The sequence below is a fragment of the Microcaecilia unicolor genome, chromosome 3 (genome assembly GCF_901765095.1).
Source record: "Microcaecilia unicolor chromosome 3, aMicUni1.1, whole genome shotgun sequence".
Classification (NCBI taxonomy): domain Eukaryota; kingdom Metazoa; phylum Chordata; class Amphibia; order Gymnophiona; family Siphonopidae; genus Microcaecilia; species Microcaecilia unicolor.
In genome coordinates this window covers 4,905,649-4,933,344 of record NC_044033.1, presented here as the reverse complement: position 1 = coordinate 4,933,344, position 27,696 = coordinate 4,905,649, and the positions used below count along the sequence as shown (strand labels likewise).

General features: G+C 46.9%; 1 protein-coding gene across 1 annotated transcript in view; it reads left to right on the top strand.

Annotated features, from left to right (window-relative positions):
* The window catches only part of ACBD3 (acyl-CoA binding domain containing 3), a 112,499-nt gene extending 85,332 nt beyond the window's left edge, over positions 1 to 27,167 (top strand). Inside the window, exons 6-8 of the mRNA XM_030195721.1 lie at positions 449 to 644; positions 12,725 to 13,009; positions 26,227 to 27,167. Of these exons, the coding sequence (XP_030051581.1) occupies positions 449 to 644; positions 12,725 to 13,009; positions 26,227 to 26,438 (693 nt within the window). The 3' untranslated portion in view covers positions 26,439 to 27,167. The remainder of the gene's footprint in view (positions 1 to 448; positions 645 to 12,724; positions 13,010 to 26,226) is intronic.
* The last annotated feature ends 529 nt before the right edge of the window (positions 27,168 to 27,696 follow it).

Here is a 27,696-nt window from a genome sequence, read left to right as displayed (position 1 = left end):
TTCAGTGCTGCATATTTATAAAAAGTCTTTTTTTTTTTTTTTTCAGGTGTAGCACAAGGTGATTTAAGGTTTAGATGTAGTAGGCATTTCCCTGTCCTCTGGAGGGCTCACACTCTATTTCTCCCTAATACAATGTAGGGTTAAGTGACTTTCACAAGGAGCATCCGTGGGATTTGAACTTTGTCTTCTCCAGTTTTCATCCCACTGCTGTTTTATTGTTCTCTGCCCTGGACAAGGGTGGATTATTAATAATCTAAATGTAAATAACTATCAAGATGTTCCTGGGTTCCCAGCTTGCAGAACGTGGTTTTTTTTGTTTTTGTTTTTTTTACACAAGGTTAGTTGCATTTGGGGTTACAAAAATATGTCTCTCTTGTGTTTGTGATTTTAAGAAATCATGCCTTGTGATGTTTTAAGACTGTGCTTATTTTCCCATTTTTAACTGTAGGCAGCTTTACAGAAACAGCAAGAAGCAGCCGTTGCAGCAGGAACAGGGATGTCAGTGACTTCAGCCTCCAAAGTCAATGCAAGTTTGACAAGTGAATTCCCTTCAGTCAATGGGCAGACCCATGTGCACACAGACGGCCCTGAAAAAGAACTGGAAAACGATGCTTTAGAAGAAGCTCTAGAGAATGGACCAAAAGGTAAGCTTGCAAAAATGAGTTTCATCTAGTGATTCAGAGCATCTTTAATGTTTTTTCCTAATTGTTTTGGTCCCTGCATGCTGAACAAGGAATTTAAACTTCATGCAAAATAACACTGACAACCAGTGTCAGTTTTCTCCTCCTTGTCTGGCTGCACACCTCTGAACAAGTGGGTGTAATCCCCTCCTACCAGCAGATGGAGGTAGAGAAAAAAAAACTGGTCGCTTCCAGTGGACTCACTAGTATAAACTGCCAGTGCTCAGGGAAATCACCAGTACTTTCTCTACGTCTAGTAGATGATAGTTTGTTCAGGCTGGTTCTTATGAGCGAGGTAGAGCCTAGTGGCTGCTCCCAGGTTACCCAGTTCCCGGACCTGACCTGGTTGAGCTTGGCGCTGTGCTTCGCTGCCTCCAATTGGTCTTCTTTTTTCTTTTACAATATCATCTTTATTTGGCATACAGCAAATTGATACAACAGAGAAGGCGAGTAAAATTGCCCAGTAAATTAACTTCTCGAGGTTTAGAGAACTGGAAAAGAGAAAAATAGTATTCCGTGTGGTGGACTTCTATTTGCTAATGGAGCGCCATCCATACTTTCTAATATAAGTCAAAATATCCGAGTAACAATAACATACTATAATGCATATCATATTCATGGAAAATAAGGGAGTCTTTTACTAAAGCTTAGCTCAAGTTATCTGCAGCAGGGCCCATTTTATTCCTGTGGGCTCTGCTGCAGATAACTCGAGCTAAGCTTTAGTAAAACAAAACCCGCTAACAGAATAAAAGGGATGCCTGGAACAAAAGTTCTTTTATTTTTTTTGTATCAATCAATTTTTATTAAATAACTAGTAATAAAAGGCCCGTTTCTGACACAAATGAAACAGGTGCTAGCAAGGTTTTCCTCAGAGTGTGTATGTTTGAGAGAGTGTGTGTGAGAGTGACTCTATGAGAGAGAGAGAGTGAATGTGCAAGTGTGTGTGTGTGTGTGACCGAGAGATAGTGAGACTGGGTGCGAGTGTGTGTGTGAGAATGAGAGTGTGTGCCAGGGGACCCCCTCCCTCCCGAGTTCCAGGGTCGTCGTTCCCACCCTCCCTCCCTCCCAGTTCCAGGGTCGTCGTTCCCCCCTCCCTCCCTCCCAGTTCCAGGGTCGTCCCCCCTCCCCCCCTCCCAGTTCCAGGGTCGTCCCCCCTCCGTCCCTCTCCCCTCCCAGTTCCAGGGTCGTCCCCCCTCCTTCCCTCCCCCCCTCCCAGTTCCAGGGTTGTCCCTCCCCCCCTCCTCCCAGTTCCAGGGTCAATACGAGTCAACTCCGCATTCTGCATTTTATTTTTTAGCACCATTCTTATGGAATAATTTCCCTGTAGATATTAGATCAGAGCTTTTCCCTTCCATAGTTCAGAAAACTCATTTTTTTTTTCAAGTGGCTTTTCAATCTAGTTCAGATTTTCAGAAAACTTTTGATAAAGTTCTTCATGAGAGACTCGTGAGAAAATTAAAGAGTCGTGGCATAGGATGCAAGATTCTATTGTGGATTAGGAATTGGTTATTGGACAGAAAACAGAAGATAGGATTAAATGGCCATTTTTCTCAGTGGAGGAAGGTGAATAGTGGAGTACCGCAGGAATCTGTACTCAGACCGGTGCTATTTAACATTATAAATGATCTGGAAATTAGAACGAGTGAGGTGATTAAATTTGCAGATGACGACAAACTATTCAAAGTTGTCAACACGCATGCAGATTGTGAAGAATTGCAGGAAGACCTTAGGAAACTGGAAGACTGGGCATCCAAATGGCAGATGAAATTTAATGTACACAAATGCAGTGTGATGCACATTGGGAAGAATAATCTAAATCATAGTTATCTAATGCTAGGATCCACTTTAGGACAGCACTCAAGAAAAAGACCTAGGTGTCATTGTAAACAATACGCTGAAATCTTCTGCCCTGTGTGTGACGGCGGCCAATAAAGCAAGCAGGATGCTAGGAGGGAGTTATTAGGACAGGGATGCAAAATAAGACCAAAAATATTACAATGCATCTGTATCACTTCATGGTATGATCTTACCTTGAGTATTATGTTCAATTCTGGTCGCCGTATCTCAAAAAAGATATAACAGAATTAGAAAAGATTCAAAGAAGAGCAACCAGCATGATAGAAGGGATGAAACTGCTCCCATATGAGGAAAGTTTAAAGAGGTTAGGGCTCTTCAACTTGGAAAAGAGACGGCTGAGGTCTACAAAATCCTGAGTGGAGTGAAGTGGTTGCAGGTGAATCGTTTTTTCCATATCATCATGCTGATCAATCCATAGACTGGTGGGTTGTGTCCATCTACCAGCAGGTGGAGATAGAGAGCAAACTTTTGCCTCCCTATATGTGGTCATGTGCTGCCGAAAACTCCTCAGTATGTTCTCTATCTCAGCAGGTGGTGGTCACACACAGCAGCAGCTCTGGCTAGGCCTCCAAGCCTAATTTTTAGGTTTTGTTGAGTGCCTGGGGTTGAGGGCTCTTCTTGAGCAAGTGCAAACCTGGTGGCGCCAGGTCCCTCCTTTTCTCCCCCCTCCCGCTGGCTCCGTTAAAAAAAAAAAAAATTTTGAACGTCCTTAAAGGCGTTTATTTCGACGTTTATTTAAACGTTTATTGCAGCTACTCACTGGGACACCAGGTCGTTACAGCTCGGAGCGGAAAGCAGGTAATTTTTACCTTTTTATAGCGGGCGGGGGTTCCCCGATTGATCTCCACGTGGCCTATGGCGTCGGAGGGCGAGGGCGCAAAGAGTCGCTCCCCAGATCGCTTGTGCGCTTCTAGAGGGGATGCGGGGGTCTTAAAGTCTGATTCGCCCTTGTTGGGTGACAGTTTCGTGACCGATGAGTGTCCCGGTCCTTCCTCCGGTGTGGCGGTTTTTCCCGCCATAAACGCCCATCCCCCGCTGCTCGCCTCCGCCATCTTGGCCGGCCACGCGGCTCGGACGGTTTCTTCTTGGGCCGCCCTTGAGGTGGGAGACGTTAATGCCATGAACGCCCTTAATTTGGGCGACGGCACAAAAGCGGCTAAACTTAAGCGCCGTTCTTCCCGCGCGGCTCCTTCGCGGAGTGTCACGCCGGACGCCATTTTGGATGCGCAGCATGTCTCTCCCCCGCTCTTGCGAGCGCCGGTTGAGAGTGCGTCTAGGGCTGTAGCCCAGGCTGCGGAAGTGCACAGTCTGGGGGGTTTCTCCCCCGAGTTTGTTTTGCTGCTGCATCAGGCCTTCCTTATGCAAAACGCTGCCCCTGCTCCCTCGGCTGGTAAAGAGGTTGAGGCCCCCGGAGGTAAACGCCCTCAGGTTGATTCCCAGGCCTTGGAGGACTTTGTCTCCTCCGATGTAGATGAGGGCAGCGTTTCTGAGTTCTCCCAACGGTCCTTTGCGGATTCCTTGGAGGAGACGGATCCCCGCTCGGATGGAGCGGGATGACCCCTCTGCAGCGCGGCTCTTTAGCTCAGAGGATTTGCCCAACCTGTTAGTGCAGGCCATGGGCATTTTGAAGATTGCCTCTCCGGAGGACGTCTCTCCCTCAGCCCCTGTTGGTTCTGCCATTATGCTGGGGACGAAGCGCCCGCCTAGAACCTTCCACGTGCATGATGCTATGCACACCTTAATTTCGGCTCAGTGGGATGTCCCGGAAGCGAGCCTTAAAGTGGCTAGGGCTATGTCCCGCCTCTATCCTTTGCCTGAAAGTGAACGTGAGGCCTATCTGTGGCCTACCGTGGATTCTTTAATCACTGCGGTGACTAAGAAAACGGCGTTGCCGGTGGAAGGTGGCACGGCCCTAAAGGACGCCCAAGACAGAAGATTGGAGGCGGCCTTAAGGTCGTCCTTTGAGGCAGCTGCTTTAAGTTTGCAGGCCTCAGTTTGCGGCTCCTATGTGGCCAGGGCGTGCCTGACTATGGTGCAGCGGGCTTCCCCCTCGGATCATTCCTTGAGGGCTGATTGGCCGGCCCTGGAATCGGGCTTGGCCTATTTGGCAGACTTGCTGTATGATGTCTTGAGGGCCTCAGCTAAAGGCATGGCTCAGACAATCTCTGCGCGGCGGTGGCTTTGGCTGAAGCATTGGTCTGCTGACCACGCCTCTAAATCCCGCCTGGCTAAATTGCCTTTTAAAGGCAAGCTGCTCTTTGGGGTCGTGCTGGACAAAATCGTGACCGATCTCGGCACGTCTAAGGGCAAGAAGTTACCAGAGGTCAGGGCTCGGGCTAGTACTCGCCCCGGTACCTCCAGAGGACGGTTTCAGGAAGCCCGTCGGTACCGCCCGGGCAGGTCGGGCTCTTCTGCCTCCTCTTCCTTCAAGAGGAACTTCTCCCCCAAGCAGCATTCCTTTCGCAGAGACCGCCGTCCCGGAGGTGCTCCCTCCGGTCCTCCCCCAGGGTCTCGTACCCAATGACGGGGCCTTGGTCCACCCCCCAGTGCAGATTGGAGGACGGCTGTCCTCGTTTCTGGGCGAGTGGACCACAATAACTTCAGACGCTTGGGTGCTGGAAGTCATCAGAGACGGCTACAAGCTAGAGTTCTGCCGACCCTTAAGAGACGGGTTTGTACTCTCTCCCTGCAAGTCTCCGGTCAAAGCTGTGGCAGTGCAGCAGACCTTGGACAATCTGATCCGCCTGGGTGCGGTCGTTCCGGTGCCAGAAAATCAGCTTGGCAAGGGACGTTACTCCATTTACTTTGTGGTACCAAAGAAAGGAGGTTCTGTACGGCCTATCCTCGACCTCAAAGGGGTCAATCGGGCCTTGAAAGTTCGGCACTTTCGCATGGAGACTCTCCGCTCTGTTATAGCGGCAGTGAAGGCAGGGGAGTACCTGGCATCCTTGGACATCAAGGAAGCGTACTTGCATATTCCCATCTGGCCTCCTCATCAACGCTTTCTGCGTTTTGCAGTACTGGGCCGACACTTCCAGTTCAGAGCCCTCCCGTTCGGGTTGGCTACTGCTCCGCGGACCTTCTCCAAAGTAATGGTGGTCATCGCGGCCTTCCTGAGGAAGGAAGGAGTACAAGTCCATCCTTATATGGACGACTGGTTGATCCGAGCCCCCTCTTATGCAGAGTGCGGCAAAGCTGTGAACCGGGTGGTTGCTCTTTTGAGCTCCCTGGGGTGGATCATCAACTGGGAGAAAAGCCAGCTGCGCCCAACTCAGTCCCTGGAGTATCTGGGAGTTCGATTCGACACCCAAGTGGGCAGAGTGTTCCTGCCAGACAATCGGATTGTCAAGCTTCAGGCTCAGGTGGACCAGTTCCTAGTAGCCTCTCCTCTTCGGGCTTGGGACTATGTGCAGCTGTTGGGCTCTATGACGGCCACGATGGAAGTAGTGCCCTGGGCCAGGGCTCATATGAGACCACTACCACACTCTCTGCTGCAGAGCTGGACTCCGATGTCAGAGGATTATGCTGTGCGCCTTCCCTTGGACCCAGCAGTGCGCAAGGCGCTGAGCTGGTGGACGCAGACAGACAAGTTGTCTGCAGGAATGCCTCTGGTGACCCCGGAGTGGATTGTCGTCACGACGGACGCCTCTTTGTCGGGCTGGGGAGCCCACTGCTTGGGAAGGACAGCGCAGGGGCTCTGGTCTCCTGCAGAGGCAAAGTGGTCTACCAACCTCCTGGAACTCAGAGCCATTCGGTTGGCGCTTTTGGAGTTCATCCCAGTACTGGCGTTGAAGCCAGTACGGGTCCTGTCGGACAATGCCACGGCTGTGGCCTATGTCAACCGCCAGGGAGGTACCAAGAGCGCCCCTCTAGCCAAGGAAGCCATGAATCTATGCCAGTGGGCGGAAGCGAACCTGGAACAGCTGTCAGCGGCCCACATTCCGTAGTCATGAATGTCAAGGCGGACTTTCTCAGTCGCCATACCTTGGAGCCCAGAGAGTGGCAGCTATCTGCTCAGGCGTTCTTGGGCATCACGAAGCGCTGGGGCCAGCCAAGCCTAGATCTGATGGCGTCATCGGCCAATTGCCAAGTGCCGCGCTTTTTCAGCAGAGGACGGGACCCTCGATCCCTGGGAGTAGATGCTCTTCTCCAACAGTGGCCGACACAAGAGCTCCTCTATGGGTTCCCGCCCTGGCCCATGTTGGGCAGGGTGCTAGACCGGGTGGCAAAGCATCCGGGCCGGGTAATCCTGGTGGGTCTGGATTGGCCCAGACGTCCCTGGTATGCGGACTTGATCAAGCTCTCAGTCGACGATCCTCTGCGGCTGCCAGTGGAGCAGGGTCTGTTACATCAGGGTCCCGTGGTGATGGAGGATCCCTCCCCCTTTGGTCTTACGGCCTGGCTATTGAGCGGCAGCGTCTGAGGAAGAAGGGCTTCTCAGACAAGGTCATCGCCACTATGCTGAGAGCGAGGAAGCGCTCTACTTCTACTGCTTACGCCAGGGTTTGGCGTACCTTTGCAGCGTGGTGTGAAGCAGGCTCATGTTCTCCATTCACTGCTCCAATTTCTTCAGTGTTGGCATTCCTGCAAGAAGGTCTGGAGAAAGGCCTGTCGCTCAGTTCCCTTAAAGTCCAGGTAGCGGCCCTGGCTTGCTTCAGGGGCCGCCTGAAGGGTGCTTCCCTGGCTTCGCAGCCAGATGTGGTGCGTTTTCTCAAGGGAGTTAATCACCTGCGCCCTCCTCTGCACTCGGTGGTGCCTGCGTGGAATCTCAACCTGGTGCTAAGAGCATTACAGAAGCCGCCTTTTGAACCCTTGTCGAGGGCATCTCTGAAAGACCTGACGTTGAAAGCAGTCTTTTTGGTGGCTATCACTTCAGCCAGAAGAGTTTCCGAGCTCCAGGCACTCTCATGTCGAGAGCCTTTTCTGCAGTTCAATGAGGCAGGAGTGACTATTCGCACAGTGCCTTCCTTCCTGCTCAAGATTGTTTCTCGCTTCCATGTGAATCAGCAGCTCTGTCTCCCTTCCTTTCGTAGGGAGGACTACCCAGAGGAATACTCTGCTCTTAAATATCTGGATGTGAGACGAGTCATCATCAGATATTTGGAAGTGACCAATGATTTCCGGAAGTCGGATCATCTGTTTGTCCTGTTTGCAGGTCCTCGTAAGGGTCTGCAGGCTGCTAAGCCTACAGTGGCAAGATGGGTCAAGGAAGCCATTGCAGCGGCTTATGTGGCCGCGGGGAAGGTGCCGCCTATCCAGCTGAAGGCTCACTCCACTAGAGCTCAGGCGGCCTCAATGGCAGAGGCCGGGTCCGTCTCCTTGAAAGAGATATGCAAGGCGGCAACTTGGGCATCGGCCCATACATTCTCCAAGCATTACCGCTTGACTGTGGCGGCACGGGCGGAGGCCCGGTTTGGAGCTTCAGTGTTGAGGTCAGGGATTTCAATGTCCCGCCCTGGGTGAGTACTGCTTCGGTACATCCCACCAGTCTATGGATTGATCAGCATGATGATATGGAAGATAAAATTATGTATCATACCTGATAATTTTCTTTCCATTAATCATAGCTGATCAATCCATAGTCCCTCCCAGATATCTGTATTGTTTATATTCTGGTTGCATTTCAGGTTCAAGTTTAGTCTTCAGTTCCTGTTCAGGAGGACTTCGTGTTCAAGTTTTTCAATGGATTCTTCAAGAGTTGAGACGAATTTGTGTTACAGTGAGCTGCTGCATTCCTCTCCCCTCCGTTTTACGGGGCTGGATTGAGACTTAAATTCTGCCGGCACTCCCTCCCGCTTCGTGTGGCTGTAGGGCAGCTTTGTACCCTTCCCGCTTCGGCAGTGTTAGGGTCAGTCAGCTCCTCCCGCGGTTGCGGTTGCAGGATAAGCCAGATCCCCCCGCATCGGCGGGTGTGGTGTCCCTCCCCCGCTCCGCGGGGATGAGCTGGACGGATTCCCCTCCCCCACTTGTGTGGGGATGAGCTGGGTTAATTCCCCTCCCCCGTTTCGGCGGTGGTGAGCTGGGCAGAGTGTCCCTTTGTGGGTGTAATTCTCTAAGTGCTGAGTCCTGCGGATGGAGCTTTGATATCGACATACTGAGGAGTTTCCGGCAGCACATGACCACATATAGGGAGGCAAAAGTTTGCTCTCTATCTCCACCTGCTGGTAGATGGACACAACCCACCAGTCTATGGATTGATCAGCTATGATTAATGGAAAGAAAATTATCAGGTATGATACATAATTTTACCTTCTCTCATTCAAAATGTACAAAGACCAGAGGACACTTACATGTATACCTTGGAGGAAAGGAGAAACAAGGGTGACATGATAGAGACGTTCAAATATTAGAAAGGTATTAATCCGCAAACAAACCTTTTCCAGAGACGGGAAGGTGGTAGAACTAGAGGACATGAATTGAGGTTGAAGGGGGGCAGACTCAGGAGTAATGTCAGGAAGTATCTTTTCATGGAAAGTGTGGTAGATACATGGAATGCCCTCCCACGAGAGGTGGTGGAGATGAAAATGGTGATGGAATTAAAACACTTGTGGGATAAACACAAAGGAATCCTATTTAGAAGGAATGGATCTACAGAGTCTTAGCAGAGATTGGGTGACGCCAGTAATTGGGAAGCAAATCCAGTGCTGGGCAGACTTCTACAGTCTATGCCCTGATTGTATCTGAATAGATATGGTGGGCTGGAGTGGGGCTTCGACGTTAGCTTCAGAACTTTTAGTACAAGAACAGTGCTGGGCAGACTTCTACGGTCTGTGCCCTGAGAATGGCAAGGACAAATCAAACTCGGGTATAAAGTATCACATACCATGTAAAATGAGTTTATCTTGTTAGGCAGACTGGATGGACCGCACTGGTCTTTATCTGCCGTCATTTACTATGTTACTATGTTTTTTAAACACGTACTTTTCTGACTTTTGGTAGAGCTGCTGGCCAAGATGGCCGCAATGTGTTGAGCTCCAGCAGCCCCTTCCCACTATAGGCTACTATTAACTGCCTGCAGACGATAATGGACTCGCCAGCAGATGTTGAAGAAACTTGCTTTGAGGAGATTTTCCGGTGAGCAGTGTCATTCCTACTTGGCGGTGTTGTTATCATGGAGATCCGATGGGACCCAGTAATGCAGGGATTTTGTCTCCGGAGGGAGCGGAGACAACTGGAACTCGGGGCTGCAACCCTTAAGAAGCATCTGGAAAGAGCTTTTATGTTTTTGGAATCAAAACTCTACTTCCTTAGCGTCCCTCCGGACCGGACCAGGATTGGACTGATGGGTTGTGCACGCCTACCAGCAGGTGGAGACTGAGAAAAAACTCTGACTCTAACTCTACTTTTAATGACTTGGTGCCTTGTGGGGGCAATGCTGATTTCACGCCGGGCATGGAGTATGGCCTCTTTAGAGGTTGGTCGAATTTGAGCATCTCATCAATGAGGGCAAGCTCTGTTCTTTTTTAGAGCTCCAGTAGACTGTCTCTAACTCACAGAGGCTACTTTGCTTACCTGCAATTGCACCACTATTATGCCAGCATATATCAGTCAGCCTTACAAATGGGTTTAAGTCGGAAGCTTTGGGAATTTTAAAAAGGCAACATTTTTGGACAGGTTTCAGTCTCTAGGCCTCTGGGCTGTGTAGTGCTTTGGTTTCTCTTCTCCCTCTGCAAGAGTATGGCCCTCTTGGGGAGGCATGGAGCAGAGACCTTGGGTATGGTCTGGAGGGGGGTGGACTTTTCCAAATTAATTGCGGCCATCCGAAAGCAGGTTTTTAGTGCTGAGCTCCAGGAGAGTCAATTCCGCATAGCCCAAAAAGCATATATATCACAATTGCAGGCCTCTAAAGCCGTTTGGACAGTGTTCCAAATGTCAGGTGAAGGACAGTTCCTTTTTTCATGCCTTCTAGACAGTGGCGTAGCCAGACAGCCAATTTTGGGTGGGCCTGAGCCCAAATTGGATGGGCACAACATTTTTTTCTGCCCCTGTCCTACTCCCACATGTCACCCTCTCTCCTACTTCTATGTCCAACATTTTTTCTCTCTCTCTTCTTCTGCATCTCTCCCTCCCATCCCATGTCCAACTTTCTCCCTCACTCCTTACCCCCCTGTGCAGCAACTCTCGAAGAACTTCTGCCTGAAATTCTTCTCCCAACTGCTGCATCGGTCCCTGCAGCATTCTTATTTTTTGCCCGTCGCCAGCAGCGCTACGATTCACAGAAGCCGCTCCGCTCCGCTCCCCACTGCAGCGTCCATCCGGCCCTCTCTGATGCACTTCCTGTTTTCGTAGGGCCGAATGGACACTGCAATGGGGAGCGGAGCGGCTTCTGTGAATCGTAGCACTGCTGGTCACGGGCGAAAAAAAAGAATATTGCAGGGACCGAGGCAGCTGCGGGGAGAAGAATTTTAGGCAGGCAACACTCCCGGCAGCGATGTTGTTGGGTTGGGGCGGGCCTAGAGCAAAAGTGGGTGGGCCTGGGCCCATCCAGCCCCACCCGTAGCTACGCCCCTGCTTCTAGAGTTGCAGTGGTGTCCAGGCCTTCTGGAGACAAATTCATAGGTGGCTTTTTCTTGGAAGAGAGTTCTATTAGCTAAGTGCATAAGGAATGGATCCTCAGGAGCTTAGCCTAGAATGGGTGGCAGAGCTGGTGGTTGGGAGGCGGGGCTAGTGCTGGGCAGACTTATACGGTCTGTGCCGGGGCTGGTGATTGGGCGGCGGGGATAGTGCTGGGCAGACTTATATGGTCTGTGCCAGAGCCGGTGGTGGGAGGCAGGGATAGTGCTGGGCAGACTTATAGGGTCTGTGCCAGAGCTGGTGGTTGGGAGGCGGGGATAGCGCTGGGCAGACTTATACGGTCTGTGCCAGAGCCGGTGGTGGGAGGCAGGGATAGTGCTGGGCAGACTTATAGGGTCTGTGCCAGAGCTGGTGGTTGGGAGGCGTGGATAGCGCTGGGCAGACTTATACGGTCTGTGCCAGAGCCGGTGGTGGGTGGCAGGGATAGTGCTGGGCAGACTTATACGGTCTGTGCCAGAGCCGGTGGTGGGAGGCAGGGATAGCGCTGGGCAGACTTATACGGTCTGTGCCAGAGCTGGTGGTGGGAGGCGGGACTGGTAGTTGGGAGGCGAGGATAGTGCTGGGCAGAGTTATACGGTCTGTGCCAGAACCGGTGGTGGGAGGCGGGGCTGGTGGTTGGGAGGCGGGGATAGTGCTGGGCAGACTTATACGGTCTGTGCCAGAGCCGGTGGTGGGAGGCAGGGATAGTGCTGGGCAGACTTATACAGTCTGTGCCAGAGCTGGTGGTTGGGAGGCGGGGTTGGTGGTTGGGAGGCGGGGATAGGGCTGGCCAGACTTATACGGTCTGTGCCCTGAAGAGGACAGTACAAATAAAAAAGTAGCACATATGAATTTATCTTCTTGGGCAGACTGGATGGACCGTGCAGGTCTTTTTCTGCCGTCATCTACTATGTTACTATGTAAGTGGGAATCATATGGGATTGCTGACAAAAGTTCCCGTTTATTCCTTAGTAAAGCTTATGCACTGGGTAAGAAGTGTATACGTAATCATTGGCTGCAGGATGTACCTCCCTCTTTTTGTTATTAAATAAACAAACTGCATGCTTTAATGTTATGGGAAGTGCAGGCTGCACGTATTACCCCCAAAATGGCAAAAGGCCTTTTGTCAGTCTGGAATGATTATTTGAAACTATTTCCCATAGGGAATGAAGTGTGGCCCTGAACAGATTCCACATTGTTGCCTAGCAAGTGGCCGGGGGGGGGGGGGGGGGGGGGCTGGGGTGGATGATGGGAAGGTTTAGAATTTTGGTCACACTCATCCTAATAAGATGACCTACAAGTTATGAGTCCAGACACAGGCCATCCGAGTCATGTTTTCAATATATGGTTATCAGGATGTGTGGTAGTGAGTTGGTAACATAATTGGGATTGTAAGTTTATTTTGTCTTTTGCTGTTTGATGCCTTATTTCTTGTTATCTTGCCTTTACTTTGCTGCATTGTACCTGGCTGTTAATCTTTGTCTAGTATTATTGTTCAAGTGGTTGTTGTATGCTTCTACTGATCACAAATAAAAACCATTCAAACATAAAATATGTACTTTTCGGTATAACTGTATGTTTTACATATAAATCCTTATGGTATTTAATGTAACATAATTTGCTGTTTTTGTCAGAACCGACTCCAGTAATAGCAGCTCCCTCCATGTGGACACGGCCCCAAATAAAAGACTTTAAGGAGAAGATCCGACAGGATGCAGATTCCGTGATCACCGTGGGGCGGGGAGAAGTGGTGACGGTCCGTGTACCCACACATGAGGAAGGTTCCTACCTCTTCTGGGAGTTTGCAACAGACAGTTATGACATTGGTTTTGGGGTTTATTTTGAATGGACAGACTCCCCAAATACTGCAGTCAGCGTACACGTGAGTGAATCCAGTGAAGATGAGGAAGAAGAGGAAGGTATAACTTTCAGTTTCCTACACCGTATAGTCATTAGATTGATTATAAATGGAAACTAGTGATAGGAAAGAAAAACTGAACTTTTGGTCTTGTCTTTCGTTTAGCAGTTGATGATCCAGTGCTGTGGTTGAATATGGGGGTATTCCTAACTCTATGGATAGTCGGTGACGTTAAGCCACTATCCAAATAGCAAAAAGGCTGTCTGCATAGCAGCTCAGTGTTTCCGACTGTCCATGGCGTTTGCAGCAGTCACCACTGAATGAGTATATTTATTTAATTATTTATTTGCGTCAATTTATATACCGTATCTTATTGCAACTGCAAAACAGAACGGTTTACAATTTGTAAAAAAAAAACAAAGAAAAACATTACAACATTATATGTACAATAAAACAGACAATGGAACTCCAATCATGACAGGAAAGCACAGCAAACCAGAATTAACTACATAGTATAGAAAGAATACAGGTTATGCTTCAATATACGGACAGCACCGCATGACAAAATTAACTAAAATTAAAAAAGAAAAAAATGAATAAAACCATGTTTCCCTTATTCTAAATTCTGTTCTACATAGGTGATAAAGTAAAAAGTTTTAAGAAGTTTCCAAAAATGAATATAAGATTTCTCTAGTCTAATTTCTTTTGGAAGGCAGTTCCTAGTAGATTCCCATCTGGCTCTAGCAAGAGGAGGAATGACTAGCCTGTTATCAGAGATCTAAGGGTTCGCGTAGCGGTGTAAGGAATTGTTAAATTTGACAGATAATCTGGATTTAGTGTATGGAAGGCCTTATGAGTTAAAACTAAGGCTTTAAACTTGACTCTTGCTTCAACCGGAAGCCAATGCAGTTGATGCAGTAAAGGTGTTACTCTGTCATCCCTCCGGGCCCTACACATCATACGCGCCGCTGTATTCTTTGTAATCGTTTCAAGTTAGCTTGCGTGATCCCTGCATATACAATATTACAATAGTCTAAAAGTGAGGTAATGTATGCAGAAGTCAATGTTTTAAGAGAATCCTTATTAATTGAATTTCTAATTGACCTAAGTCTTAGATGAAAGAGAGATTTTTTCACTACGTCGGATATTTGCTCTTCAAAAGTCAGAGTACAGTCAATTATGACCCCAAGGTATCTAAAAGACTTAACTGTAGGGATATTTTGGCCAAACAGCATAGGTATTACCACCGGACATGTTCCTTGCCCTACTGTCCAAGATGTTATGGTCTTATCTGGGTTTAATACTAACTGATGTGTCGTCAGCCAATTTGCCACTTTATCCAGACAGATTTGAAGCGGTGTAAGATCTATATTCAAAGGTTTAATATAATGAATAAGAAAAAAATTGTCTGCATATGAGTAAAAGCTAATACCCATTGTTTGGATGAGAAGTGCCAAAGGGCTAACATATAAATTGAACAGTAATGGAGACAAGACCGATCCCTGTGGGGACACCACATGATAAATTATATGACGTAGAAGAAGATTGTTGCTGAACTACTTTGAATGAACGATTGGTAAGAAATGATGTAAACCAATTCATAATTGTCCCTGAGATACCAGTCTCACTTAATCTATCAAGATTATGCAGCAGATGTATGTAATTGGTTTAAATGCCAACTGGTCAACTCAACATTTTGCTCTTGGTTTGATTGATAGGTTGTCAAATCCAATTGCACAATTTGCTCATGCTCCTGTTCACCTTATTTTTCTCTTTTAATTACTACTACTACTATTTAGCATTTCTATAGCGCTACAAAGCGTATGCAGCGCTGCACAAACATAGAAGAAAGACAGTCCCTGCTCAAAGAGCTTACAATCTAATAGACAAAAATAATAAATGTGTAGAGGAAAGAGGAGGGTAGGTAGAATTAATCTAAGACCTATTGTTCACATTCAGATCCTGAACAGTTCTCTACTGAAAGAGCATTTTTCTTATCAAAATGGATAAGCTAGAGATCTGAGTACCTCAGATTAATGATAGTATAGAAGTCCTTGTTCAAATACCGTAGGATGCCTCTAGTGGTGAAATTGTGTAATGTAGGTTCGGGTTTAGAAAAAAAAGTGTGCAGTCATGAATATAGTGCATGTACTCATCTATAGGTTGCACCCCTACTTTCCCCCTTAATTACAGGCTTAAAAACCTACTGTTTTGTCACATACTACCACTGGAATATGGTGTACCTCAGGGTTCTATTCTTTCCCCATTACTCTTCAGTATATTCTTTAGTTCTTTGGTTCTTCTATGCAGATGATTTTCTTTTGATCTTTCTAGTTTTTTCCCCATAATCCAGATCTTTCACCTTTACAGTCCTGTCTATTCACTTGGCTCTCCACTCACAAAATGGCTTTAAACCCTGGAAAAAAACTACTGCTTGCTGGATTTCTGGTTCATTATCCCCTCCAACTGCACCACTTTTCTTTGTTTGATATCACCATCACTCTTGTTCGATCTTTTCGGTATTTGGTTGTCATCTTTAATTTAAAGCTCTCTTTTAATTCTCATGTTTCTGCTGTCATTAAAAAGGGATTCTATTGATTGTGTCGTCTTTGAGCTATTAGGCAGTTCTTAGATTTCACTTCACTTCACACCCTGATACATGCCTTTGTCATTTCACATCTTGACTACTGTAACTCTGTTTTTTGTGGAATCCCCTCTGCTTTGCTCTGTAGATTACAAACTTTGTATAACTTGGCTGCTCGATTCTTATGTAAGGCATGTAAATATGACAGTATTACTCCTTTTTTTTTTTCTTCAGTTACACTGGCTTCCAGTACAGTTAAGATGCTTGTTCAAAATTTTATGTCTGACCCACAAAGCTCTTCACCTTGGCACGTCAGCATATCTTGCCTACCTTGTAACACCATATACTCCCTCTCGTGCCCTTCGTTCTCTGGATTCCCACCGTTTGGTTCTTCCTTCTCCCAAGGTTGCCCATTACAAGTCCACCCAATTATCTGCTTTCTATTTCCTGGCCCCTTTACTTTCAAATTCGCTCCCTCCTTACATACGTTCTGAACTCTTATAAAATTTACGATTTTACTCAAAACCCATTTTTTTAATAAAGCTTTTAAATCTCCATAGTGGCATCCCGGAGTTTCATGGTGATCTGTTTGTCCCAGCAGCATACCCACATGTATCTAACCCCCCTTTTTTGCTCCCCATTAAATATTTGTTGGCTGGTCTTTTCCTTTCCTATTTACCTTTGGCATTTTTTTCGTAATTCACTTTTAACTTGTAATGTTTTTATTGTTACCTGCATTGGCCTGCATTTAAAAATGGCGGGATATCAAGCATTTTAATAAATATAAACAGAAGTCTGCCCAGCACCAGTCCTACTTCCCAACTACCAGAATTGCCGTTGAAGTCCACCCCAACCTTGTTACCAGTCTGTGTTTGCCTTTTACAGGTCCCAGACTGTAGAAGTCTGCCCTGCATTGGTCATACTCCCCAACCTCTGAAGCTGCCATAAAAGCTCAATCCAAATATGAGGTCATTTAAGTTTTGCTTTAATTGTATTCCATTCTCTGTGTTTATCCCACGCATTCTTGAACTCTGTTGCTGTTTTTATCTTCACAACCTCCTGCTGGAGGGAGGGAAGGGAAATGGGACTTGATACAGTGGGGGAAATAAGTATTTGATCCCTTGCTGATTTTGTAAGTTTGCCCACTGACAAAGACATGAGCAGCCCATAATTGAAGGGTAGGTTATTGGTAACAGTGAGAGATAGCACATCACAAATTAAATCCGGAAAATCACATTGTGGAAAGTATATGAATTTATTTGCATTCTGCAGAGGGAAATAAGTATTTGATCCCCCACCAACCAGTAAGAGATCTGGCCCCTACAGACCAGGTAGATGCTCCAAATCAACTCGTTACCTGCATGACAGACAGCTGTCGGCAATGGTCACCTGTATGAAAGACACCTGTCCACAGACTCAGTGAATCAGTCAGACTCTAACCTCTACAAAATGGCCAAGAGCAAGGAGCTGTCTAAGGATGTCAGGGACAAGATCATACACCTGCACAAGGCTGGAATGGGCTACAAAACCATCAGTAAGACGCTGGGCGAGAAGGAGACAACTGTTGGTGCCATAGTAAGAAAATGGAAGAAGTACAAAATGACTGTCAATCGACAAAGATCTGGGGCTCCACGCAAAATCTCACCTCGTGGGGTATCCTTGATCATGAGGAAGGTTAGAAATCAGCCTACAACTACAAGGGGGGAACTTGTCAATGATCTCAAGGCAGCTGGGACCACTGTCACCACGAAAACCATTGGTAACACATTACGACATAACGGATTGCAATCCTGCAGTGCCCGCAAGGTCCCCCTGCTCCGGAAGGCACATGTGACGGCCCGTCTGAAGTTTGCCAGTGAACACCTGGATGATGCCGAGAGTGATTGGGAGAAGGTGCTGTGGTCAGATGAGACAAAAATTGAGCTCTTTGGCATGAACTCAACTCGCCGTGTTTGGAGGAAGAGAAATGCTGCCTATGACCCAAAGAACACCGTCCCCACTGTCAAGCATGGAGGTGGAAATGTTATGTTTTGGGGGTGTTTCTCTGCTAAGGGCACAGGACTACTTCACCGCATCAATGGGAGAATGGATGGGGCCATGTACCGTACAATTCTGAGTGACAACCTCCTTCCCTCCGCCAGGGCCTTAAAAATGGGTCGTGGCTGGGTCTTCCAGCACGACAATGACCCAAAACATACAGCCAAGGCAACAAAGGAGTGGCTCAGGAAGAAGCACATTAGGGTCATGGAGTGGCCTAGCCAGTCACCAGACCTTAATCCCATTGAAAACTTATGGAGGGAGCTGAAGCTGCGAGTTGCCAAGCGACAGCCCAGAACTCTTAATGATTTAGAGATGATCTGCAAAGAGGAGTGGACCAAAATTCCTCCTGACATGTGTGCAAACCTCATCATCAACTACAGAAGACGTCTGACCGCTGTGCTTGCCAACAAGGGTTTTGCCACCAAGTATTAGGTCTTGTTTGCCAGAGGGATTAAATACTTATTTCCCTCTGCAGAATGCAAATAAATTCATATACTTTCCACAATGTGATTTTCCGGATTTAATTTGTGATGTGCTATCTCTCACTGTTACCAATAACCTACCCTTCAATTATGGGCTGCTCATGTCTTTGTCAGTGGGCAAACTTACAAAATCAGCAAGGGATCAAATACTTATTTCCCCCACTGTATATACCGCCTTTCTGAGGTTTTTTGCAACTACATTCAAAGCGGTTTACATATATTCAGGTACTTATTTTGTACCAGGGGCAATGGAGGGTTAAGTGACTTGCCCACAGTCACAAGGAGCTGCAGTGGGAATCGAACCCAGTTCCCCAGGATCAAAGTCCATTGCACTAACCACTAGGCTACTCCTCCAGGCATCCACCACCCTTTCTGTGAAAAATTATTTCTTGACATTTCTCCCACCCTGCAACCTCAACTCATGCCCTCTTGTTCTGCTGCTTCCCCATCTCTGGAAAAGATTAATTTGCTTATAAATACCTTTTAAATATTTAAGCATCTGTATCATATCCATCTGATTGATTTCTTTGACTGGGTAACCAAAATGTTGGATAACTGGATAATGCACATGCACTGGATATGGTCTATTTGGATTTCAGCAAAGCCTTTGATACAGTCCTTCACAGAGGAGGCTCATGAATAAGCTGAGAAAGATGAAGTTAGGACCCAATGTGGTGAATTGGATTGGAAACTGGTTGGCTGACAAATGACAGAGGGTGGTGGTAAATGAAATCCGCTTGGAGGAAAGAAAGGTGATTAGTAGAGTGCCTTAGGGTTCGTTGCTAAGGCCAATTCTCCTTAATATATTTGTGAGTGACAAAGTTTGTCTTTTTGCAGATGACATGAAAATTACAAAGTGCATACCCCAGAAGGAGTAGAAAACCATGAGAAAAGATCTGCAAACATTAGAAGAATGATTTAAGGACTGTCAGTTAAAATGTAATGTGAAGACGTGCAGAGAGATGCACTTGGGTTGCAGGAATCCAAAGGAGATGTACGAGATTGAAGGCGAGAGACCTTGGGATGATTTTTGCCGCTTTGAGATTCTCTGACACCATGTGACAAGGCTGTGGCTGTAGCCAGAAGGATGCCAGGCTGCATAGAGAAGTATAACCAGCAGAAGAAAGAAAGTGTTGATGTACCTATACAGATCGTTGGTGAGGCCCCACTTGTGTTCAGTTTTGGAGCAGAGAAAAGCAACAAAAATTATATGAATTTTGCATCAAATGACCTACGAAAAGAGACTTGAGGACCTGAATATGTATACCTAAAAGAAAGGAGGGATTGTGGTGATACGATACAGATGTTTAAATATACAAACAAACTTTTTCCAGAGAAGAGTATGTGGTAAAACCAGAGAACATGAATTGAGATTACAGGGGAGTTGATTTAGCAGTAATGTTAAGAAGTACTTTTTCATAGACAGGTTGGTGGGTGCCTGGAATGTCCTCCTGCGGGAGGTGGTGGATACAAATTGAAGAATGAACGGGATAAGTACAAAGGATTCCTATATGGAAACAATTTAGCCATGCTTGAATGTCAAATCCAGTAGTTGGGAAGTACAGCTAGTGTTAGGCGGACTTCTAGAGTCTTGAGTCCCGATTATTGCTAGGTAGATTTGGTTGGACTGGAGCAGGCTTAGACAGCAACTCCAGTAGTTGAAAATTAAGCCAGTGTTGGGCAGGCTTCTGAAGTCTGTACCCTGTAAATGGCAGGCATAGTTGGAGATTAAGTATGTATGTTTTGGACAGACTGGATGGACCATGCAGGTCTTTATCTGCTGTTATCTACTATGTTACAAAGTTCTGGACATTGTTTGCCAAAGATTAACCAGGTTATATACTTCTCTGTTTTGAACACTACATCTAATGTTGGCATTTCCTTCTTTCCTAGTCCAAAAATTTCCACTCCACAAAAATATCTGTAAAACCACATACATATGGACACCATACTAATCCTTTAATTAGGAAGGAAAGAACCCTCTTCACAAAAGTGGTGATAGGGAAGAAGCTGGAAACTACAGGCCGGTAAGCCTCACTTCGGTTATTGGAAAAGTAATGGAAGCCATGCTGAAGGAAAGGATAGTGAATTTCCTAGAAGCCAATAAGTTGCAAGATCCGAGACAACATGGTTTTACCAGAGGGAAATCATGCCAAACGAATCTCATTGAATTCTTTGATTGGGTAACTGGAGAATTGAATCATCGACGTGCTATAGACGTAATCTACTTAGATTTTAGCAAAGCTTTTGACACGGTTCCCCACAGGAGGCTCTTAAATAAACTAGATGGGCTGAAGAAAGGTCCCGAAGTGGTGAACTGGATTAGGAACTGGTTGACGGACAGACGACAGAGGGTGGTGGTAAATGGAGTTCGCTCGGAGGAGGGAAAGGTGAGTAGTGGAGTGCCTCAGGGATCGGTGCTGGGGCCGATTCTGTTCAATATATTTGTGAGTGACATTGCCGAAGGATTAGAAGGTAAAGTTTGCCTATTTGCGGATGATACTAAGATTTGCAACAGAGTGGACACCCGGGAGGGAGTGGAAAGCATGAAAAGGGATCTGAGGAAGCTAGAAGAATGGTCTAAGGTTTGGCAATTAAAATTCAATGCGAAGAAATGCAAAGTGATGCATTTAGGGAGTAGAAACCCACGAGAGCCTTATGTGTTAGGCGGGGAGAATCTGATAGGTACTGAGGGGGAGAGGGATCTTGGGGTGATAGTATCCGAGGATCTGAAGGCGACGAAACAGTGTGACAAGGCGGTGGCCGTAGCGAGAAGGTTGCTAGGCTGTATAGAGAGAGGTGTGATCAGCAGAAGAAAGGAAGTATTGATGCCCCTGTACAAGTCGTTGGTGAGGCCCCACCTGGAGTATTGTGTTCAGTTTTGGAGGCCGTACCTCGCGAAGGATGTTAAAAAAATGGAAGCGGTGCAAAGAAAAGCTACGAGAATAGTATGGGATTTGCGTCCCAAGACGTATGAGGAGAGACCTGAACATGTATACCCTGGAGGAAAGGAGGAACAGGGGTGATATGATACAGACGAGAGAGAGAGACAGTGCGTGTGAGAGAGTGTGTGTGTGACAGCGATACCTTCCTCTCCCTCTGTGGTGTCAGCAGCCCCTGCTGTGGTGTGAAGAGCAAATATGGTTTGCAGGGCAGTTGGGAAAGCAAAAGTGAAATGTGGTCAGCCTGTAAATCCCAGCATGGTAAAAGCGCAAGTTTTGAACCTGGTGACTCTGCAGCTGTTGATGCCTGTGTAAGGGGTTACTTTGGCATTCATCTTCCTTATACAGCTGTTAGAGGGGGTGGAGTTCCATCGTTTTTTGTGCTGTACTGTGTAGATCAGGTGTTGTAGCGTCAAGGCTCTTTGGATCAGTAAAGCCCTGCAGCCTCGGTTAGCTTCCTGGTGTAGCTACTTTGATATTGCTTTACACAGTATTTCGTGCAGTGGCTGTGCTGTGGCAGCACTCCCAGCAGTTTCCCGTTCCGTTTGTATGCGGCGAGGGGGGGGGGGATCGTGACAGCTGGGTGCCTGGCAGTTGAGAAGCGATCCGTCGATCACGTTTCCTGGAGTGCTCCGCATTCACCGTCATGATGTTGTGACGCGAGGGCGGACCAGGTCCGTGGATCGCGTTGCCTGCTTTCCTGGATGGCTCGGGCCTCGTGTCAGTGCTCCGCCGTCGTCGATCGCGTTTCCTGGTTTGCTGGAGTGCTCTGCCCTCGTCGTCATCACGTTGTGACGCGAGGGTGGGGCACACAGTAATGGGCAAAAAGTGGTCTCGATGCCTCAACTTCCGGTTGGAGGCTTCATTTAGAACATTGGGGTTGCGAATTATGTCTGGAAGGGGCGTGGCCGAGGGTGGGTCTATGAGTGACAGTGAGTGGTGCATGAGTGAGAGTGAGTGTTGCTGACAGCCTAACCTTCAGTGTTTCCCTCCCACAGAGTGAGCTTCAGAATGTTGCAGTGAGAATTATTTATATAGCTAAAGCCAGCATGCAGCCTGTGGACAATACCTTTTTTGGGGCTAACCTAATATATGTTTGACTAATTTTCATGCATTATATAATGTCATTAGGTCAGCACAAACTGAGCTAAGGATGGATGTCTAAATATTAGAGATGTTCATCGATTAAAATTTTTAATTGCATGATTTATCGCATGAGCCAAGTGTAAAAGAGTTGAAATAAATGTAGCATGTGCACATAGTTTACATTTTTTATTGATCCTAAACATTCAACCAATAACTTTATTCCAGTTTCCTTAAAAGAACACAGTTTCTTCAAGCGTGTGAAAGGCTATTCTTTAAGCTTGTATGTAGAGACGTGCGCCAATTAAGCACTAAAAGCTCTGAGTGAAGTCTGTGTTAATTGTGCAGCCCTACAAAAAAAATATATGTGTGTGTGTCATCCATGATCTCCATTTTTTCCCCTTCCCTTTTTTTCTCCCCTCCCATCTATGGTTGCCATCTTACGTTTTTTTTTTTTTTTTTTAATTCTTTCATCTCCTATTTCCAGGATGTGTCCCTCTAACACCCCCTCCCACCCCCGCATCTTTCTCTCTCTTCCCACCTCTCCAGAAGCCCCCTCTGTGCGGTTCTTCTCCGTGCTCCTCACAGCCCTTGGCCTTGACTGCTGCAGTGAAAACACACTGTTTCTCATCTGGTGCCAAGCCTTTCTCTGTAACAGGTTCTGTCAGAGGATTCAGGCACCATCTCTTACCATCTCCTTCCTGTCGGAGGAGGCAGGCACCATCTCCATCCCCTCCATGGGCACCATCTCTTCCCTTCCCCTCCCTGGCACTATCTCCTCCCATTTCCCTCCCCCCTCATGTGCACCGTCTTCTCCCCTCCCCCCTCAATGGGCACCGTCCCCTCCCCCCTCCATGGGCACCGTCCCCTCCCCCCTCCCCCCTCCATGGGCACCGTCTCCTCCCCCCTCCATGGGCACCGTCTCCTCCCTTCCGCTCTCCTCCCCTCCATGGGCACCATCTCCTCCCTTCCCCTCTCCTCCTCAAGTCCAGAGACTGGTATTGCTCCTTCAGACTTGAAAGTCGCTTATATATTACATTACCACTAGCCGTTGAGCCCGTAAAAACGGGCTAGTAAAGGAAGGGGGGGTTTGAAAGGGCCCCCCCCCCCGCCGGATAGGTCGCCGCCGCCCCTCCCTCCCGGAGTCGCCGCTGCCGCTCCTCCCCCCCCTCCCCCCCCCCCCCCCCCCCCCGGAGTCGCTGCTGCCGCCACCCCTCCACCCGGGCCGGGTACCTGGCTTCAATATTCAAACCGCCGGAACGCAGCACACAGCTCATCTGAGCTGCCATCGGCCTTCCTTCTTCTCTGCGTGTGTTCCGCCCTCGTGTGACGTAACGTCGGCAAGGGTGGGACACAGGCAGGTAAGGAAGGCCAATGGCAGCTCAGATGAGCTGTGTGCTGCGTTCCGGCGGTTTGAATAGTGAAGCCAGGTACCCGGGCCGGGTGGAGGGTGGGTGGCGGCGGCGACTCCGGGTGGGTGGGGGGAGCGGTAGCGGCAACTCTGGGGGGGGAGCGGTGGCGACGGTGGTTCCCTCACTCACAGGTGCGCAGGTTCCCTCTCTGTCACGCCCCCGTCATCACGTATTGACGCAGGGGCGGGCCAGAGAGGGTCTCTACTGCGCATTTGCGAGTGAGTACGCCTCTTGCCATTTATATGTTTGATTTTTTTTCCCTTTTCCTCCTTTCCCTTCTTTGTTCACCATTTCCCTTCTTTAATTCTTCCATTCCCCCCCCCCCCCCCGCATCTCTCTCTTTTCTTCTTTGTCTTTGTCTCTGTCTCTCTCCTGCTGCTGTCCCCCTCCCCCACCTGCCTCTCTTTTCTTCTTTCTCCTGCTGCAGTGACCCCTGCCTGCATCCCCGCCCACATCTCTTTTTTTTTTTCTCTCATTTTCCCACCATGGTCGACCCTCCCATCCCCCATCTGCATCTTTTTTTTTTTTCCTCTTTCTCCCACTGCGGTTGCCCGCCCCCCCCCCCCCCCCCCCCCCAATCCACTCTGTCTCTTTCTCTCTCTGTCTCAGGGTCTCGCCCGGTAGCTCCTCACAGCACTGGCACAGGAGGTTAGGGATTCAGCGGCTCCTTCTCCCTGTTTCACCCCGAAGCCTCTGTAACAGGAAGTTCCACCCCCTTGACCGAACTTCCTGTTACAGAGAGAGGGTTGGAGTGCACAGAAGAGAGGGAGCTACCGGAGCATCAGAGAGGTAAGGTCCTGGAAGAAAAAAAATGGGACAAAGACTTGGCCAAGTGCTGATTTAACGCATTCATTGCGTTGACACGTTAAATGTTCAGCCCTACTAAATATAAATGTAGATTGTAGGTGTTCAAAGATGTTTGAAATGTTAGCACATTTTGAACTGAGGGAATGAAGGGAATTTAATTCACAAAAACTACAAACTTGGAGGTCCTTTTAGTAGCGTATGTTAACAGATTTAGTGTACGCAGCCTATAGGTATACAGTGGGCTGCATTTAGCACACCTTAGTAAAAGGACCCTAATAGCTTTATGTATTTTTCACAATCTGCTGTCTAAAAAATACATTTCAAAATGCATTAAACCAGAAGTTTGTTTCACTGATCTGTATAACATACTCTGTACTTTGACTGTGAAAGAACAATTACAAAATACTAAAAAAAAAAGGAATTAATAAGAAATAGTCTTCACACCCTTCATCATAACAAACCCAGATTAGCTTCTGTTCTAAACATTGCCCCAATTAGGCCCCTTATGAGAATCTACCTGTGACCGAGCTGAGTAAGCCCTGAACCAGGCAGGTACTCCCTTAGTTCTACAAATATAAATTGCTACCTTGATCCAATGGGCAATGGAAGAGAAAGATGATCCAAGAGGCAAAACTTATTCGTCTCCTGAAACACTGTAGCAGAACTCTGGACAACCAACTGGGGAAGCATCCACAGAGGAGAGCAGACGGACCTCCTGGATCATATGGAAGGTGGGGGAGATCATTTTGAGAAGAAAAGAAGGAACAGTACAGATGGACACTGAATCCTCCAAAAAAGAAAAATATGGGTTCTGATAGGACAAAGCCTGAAGCTCAGACATTCCTCTGGCTACCAAAATCACCACTAGGCACACAGTTTTCAGAGTGGTTTTTTAAATGAAGCCGACTTAAGAGGTTCAAAAGAAGAACCAGAGAGAACATTGAGCACCAAGTTCAAATCCCAGGAGGGAAGAGTCATGTGAACTGGAGGGGGGTGGGGGGGGGGGGAGGAGATGAGAGTGTAAATGAGCTAGCCCTTTCAAAATCTGAACAATATCCCCATGAACAGTGAGAGAGACTTAGGATCTTGTCACAAAAACAGGAAGGAGCTTCCAGCTGACCCTTTAGAGAGTTCAGCACTAGCTCCTGGTCAAAAACTATGCTGCGGAAACCCGAGAACCTTGAGAATCTGCACCTTCCAAAACCCAAGACTATGGAAAGAATTTGCCTGTCAGCAGGATAATGATCCTTAGCACAAAGCAAAGTGCAAGAAGAAAACGAATGGCCCAGACCTGAATCCAATGGAAAATCTCTGGCAAGATTTGAGCCACAATCCCCAGCCAGCTTGAAAAAGCCCAAGCTATTCAGCTATGAATGGGCAAACATTATAGCACCCTCTGTGCAAAGTTATCCAAAATGACATTCAGTTGTTGTTTCTGCAGAAAGGGCTTCTACCAAGTGAAGATTTATCCATTTTAGTGAAATAAATGTTTAAATAATTTGTTGTTTCAAATTGAAAGTGTAGAGTATGTTTAGAAGAGTGGAATTCCTACTATAATGTATTTTGAATACTATTTTGTTTTAGAGAAAAGAATGTGAAAAATGTACAAGGGTGTAAAGATGTTCACAAAGCATTAGTCCAGGAAAAAGGTATGATATGCCGCTTGCTGGGTCTTTTCTGTCACCCCAGTACAGTGGTTCCCAATCCTGTTCTGAAAGCACAGCTCACGGGTTAGATTTTAAGGAGATTTGCCTATATTGTTGAGCAAGCACGAAACCCTGCCCTGCTAATTCAAACCTAGTGTGAAGTGCTAGTTTAATGGAAAATGCAAAGGTTCAGAAATTACTGCCTGTCAGATGTTCACAAACATTATTTTTTGTTTTCACATGCTCAGATTTATTACAACTCTTCTTCCCTCCCCCCTGCAGAAAATCCCAACAGTGAAGAAAAAGCCAAAAAGAATGCCGAGAAGCCTCAGCTGGACGAGATTGTGCCTGTATACAGGCGAGACTGTCATGAGGAAGTGTATGCCGGTAGCCACCAGTACCCAGGCAGGGGAGTCTATCTTCTCAAGTTTGACAATTCTTATTCATTATGGAGATCCAAAACGGTCTACTACAGAGTCTATTACACTAGATAAAGATGTTGCAGTGTCGCTGGAGACATTTTCTGAAGTTTTCTCAAAGGCTGTGGAACTTTAAAAGCAGTGTTTGCCCCATTTGGTACTTCCTTGCCAATATATGACCAATGAAGTCACTGCCAATCCAAGGTAACACGGAAGCCACCTGAATCAGGGCAGACCTATGGATCAGAGCTGGCTGCTGGTTAAAATATTCTTGGTCTCTCTGCTTTCTGTTTGAGACCTTCTACTTCAAATTTATTTTGGGATTTATTGTTTATCGAGCACTTCAAATTTAGAAGCATTCTGTAATGCTTTTACCTAAGTGCACCTAATTACTAGTTACATTGAATCTAGGGTCAGAGTACAGTTAAGGCTGAGGAACAAGTAATTTATGTACAAATCTTTGGAAACAGTGACTGAAAGAGCTGAGCAGTGAGTGGCATTTTCGTACAACTGCAGAGTCTAGTAAAGATGATAGTTGGAGAAAGTTCCTTAGCTGCATTCTGTAACTGGAAGATGTAACTTGCATGGAAAGCAGGTGCCCAAGCGCTTGTAACCTGGAATGACCAATGCGGATAGGGATGGGGAGATTGTATCATGTGTTCCACCTGCTGCTGCTGTTGCAGGAATTGTGACAGTTTCACCATAGATTGTATTGATCATGTGATTTTCTCACAGTCAAAATGAACCAGCATGGAGCATTTTACGTCTGCCCAAGTGCTAATTGCATTAAATAATTTCAGCTTTATAAAAAAAAAAGGGCAGTGGTTTACATTTTGATCAGTGGGAAAACACTGGTTTGTATACAAAAATCCATTTTGCAGAAGTAGATGAACAGAAGAATTGTTCAGCTGTGTAGGTATATTGATTTTATTCTTAAATCTAATCTTTGGAATAAAATTTCTGTTGATTGCAGCATGTATAGAAAGTGTGTAAACAGAGATGGGAATTTTTTTTTAAAGATTTTGTTTTTCTGGGTTTGTTCTAGTTTGATGCCAGGTTTGTACATGCACTGTTTAATTTTTTGGTTTGTGTAAAATACGGAGGTCCTAACCCCCTGCAGAAAATGTATGTTTCTGCATGTGATTTTAGCTACTCCGTAGCCTGTTACAATTCCAGTAGGTATCGGTGCCGATAGATTGATAACATTGGTTAGGTGTTCTTTTCTTGCATAAACTATGGTAATGCAGTACTTTCTCCTTTAAAATACTGTATGTATATGTTTATCTCAGCCTTTGATTAGACTGTCCTGACAATAAAATGTTAAACAGCTTTT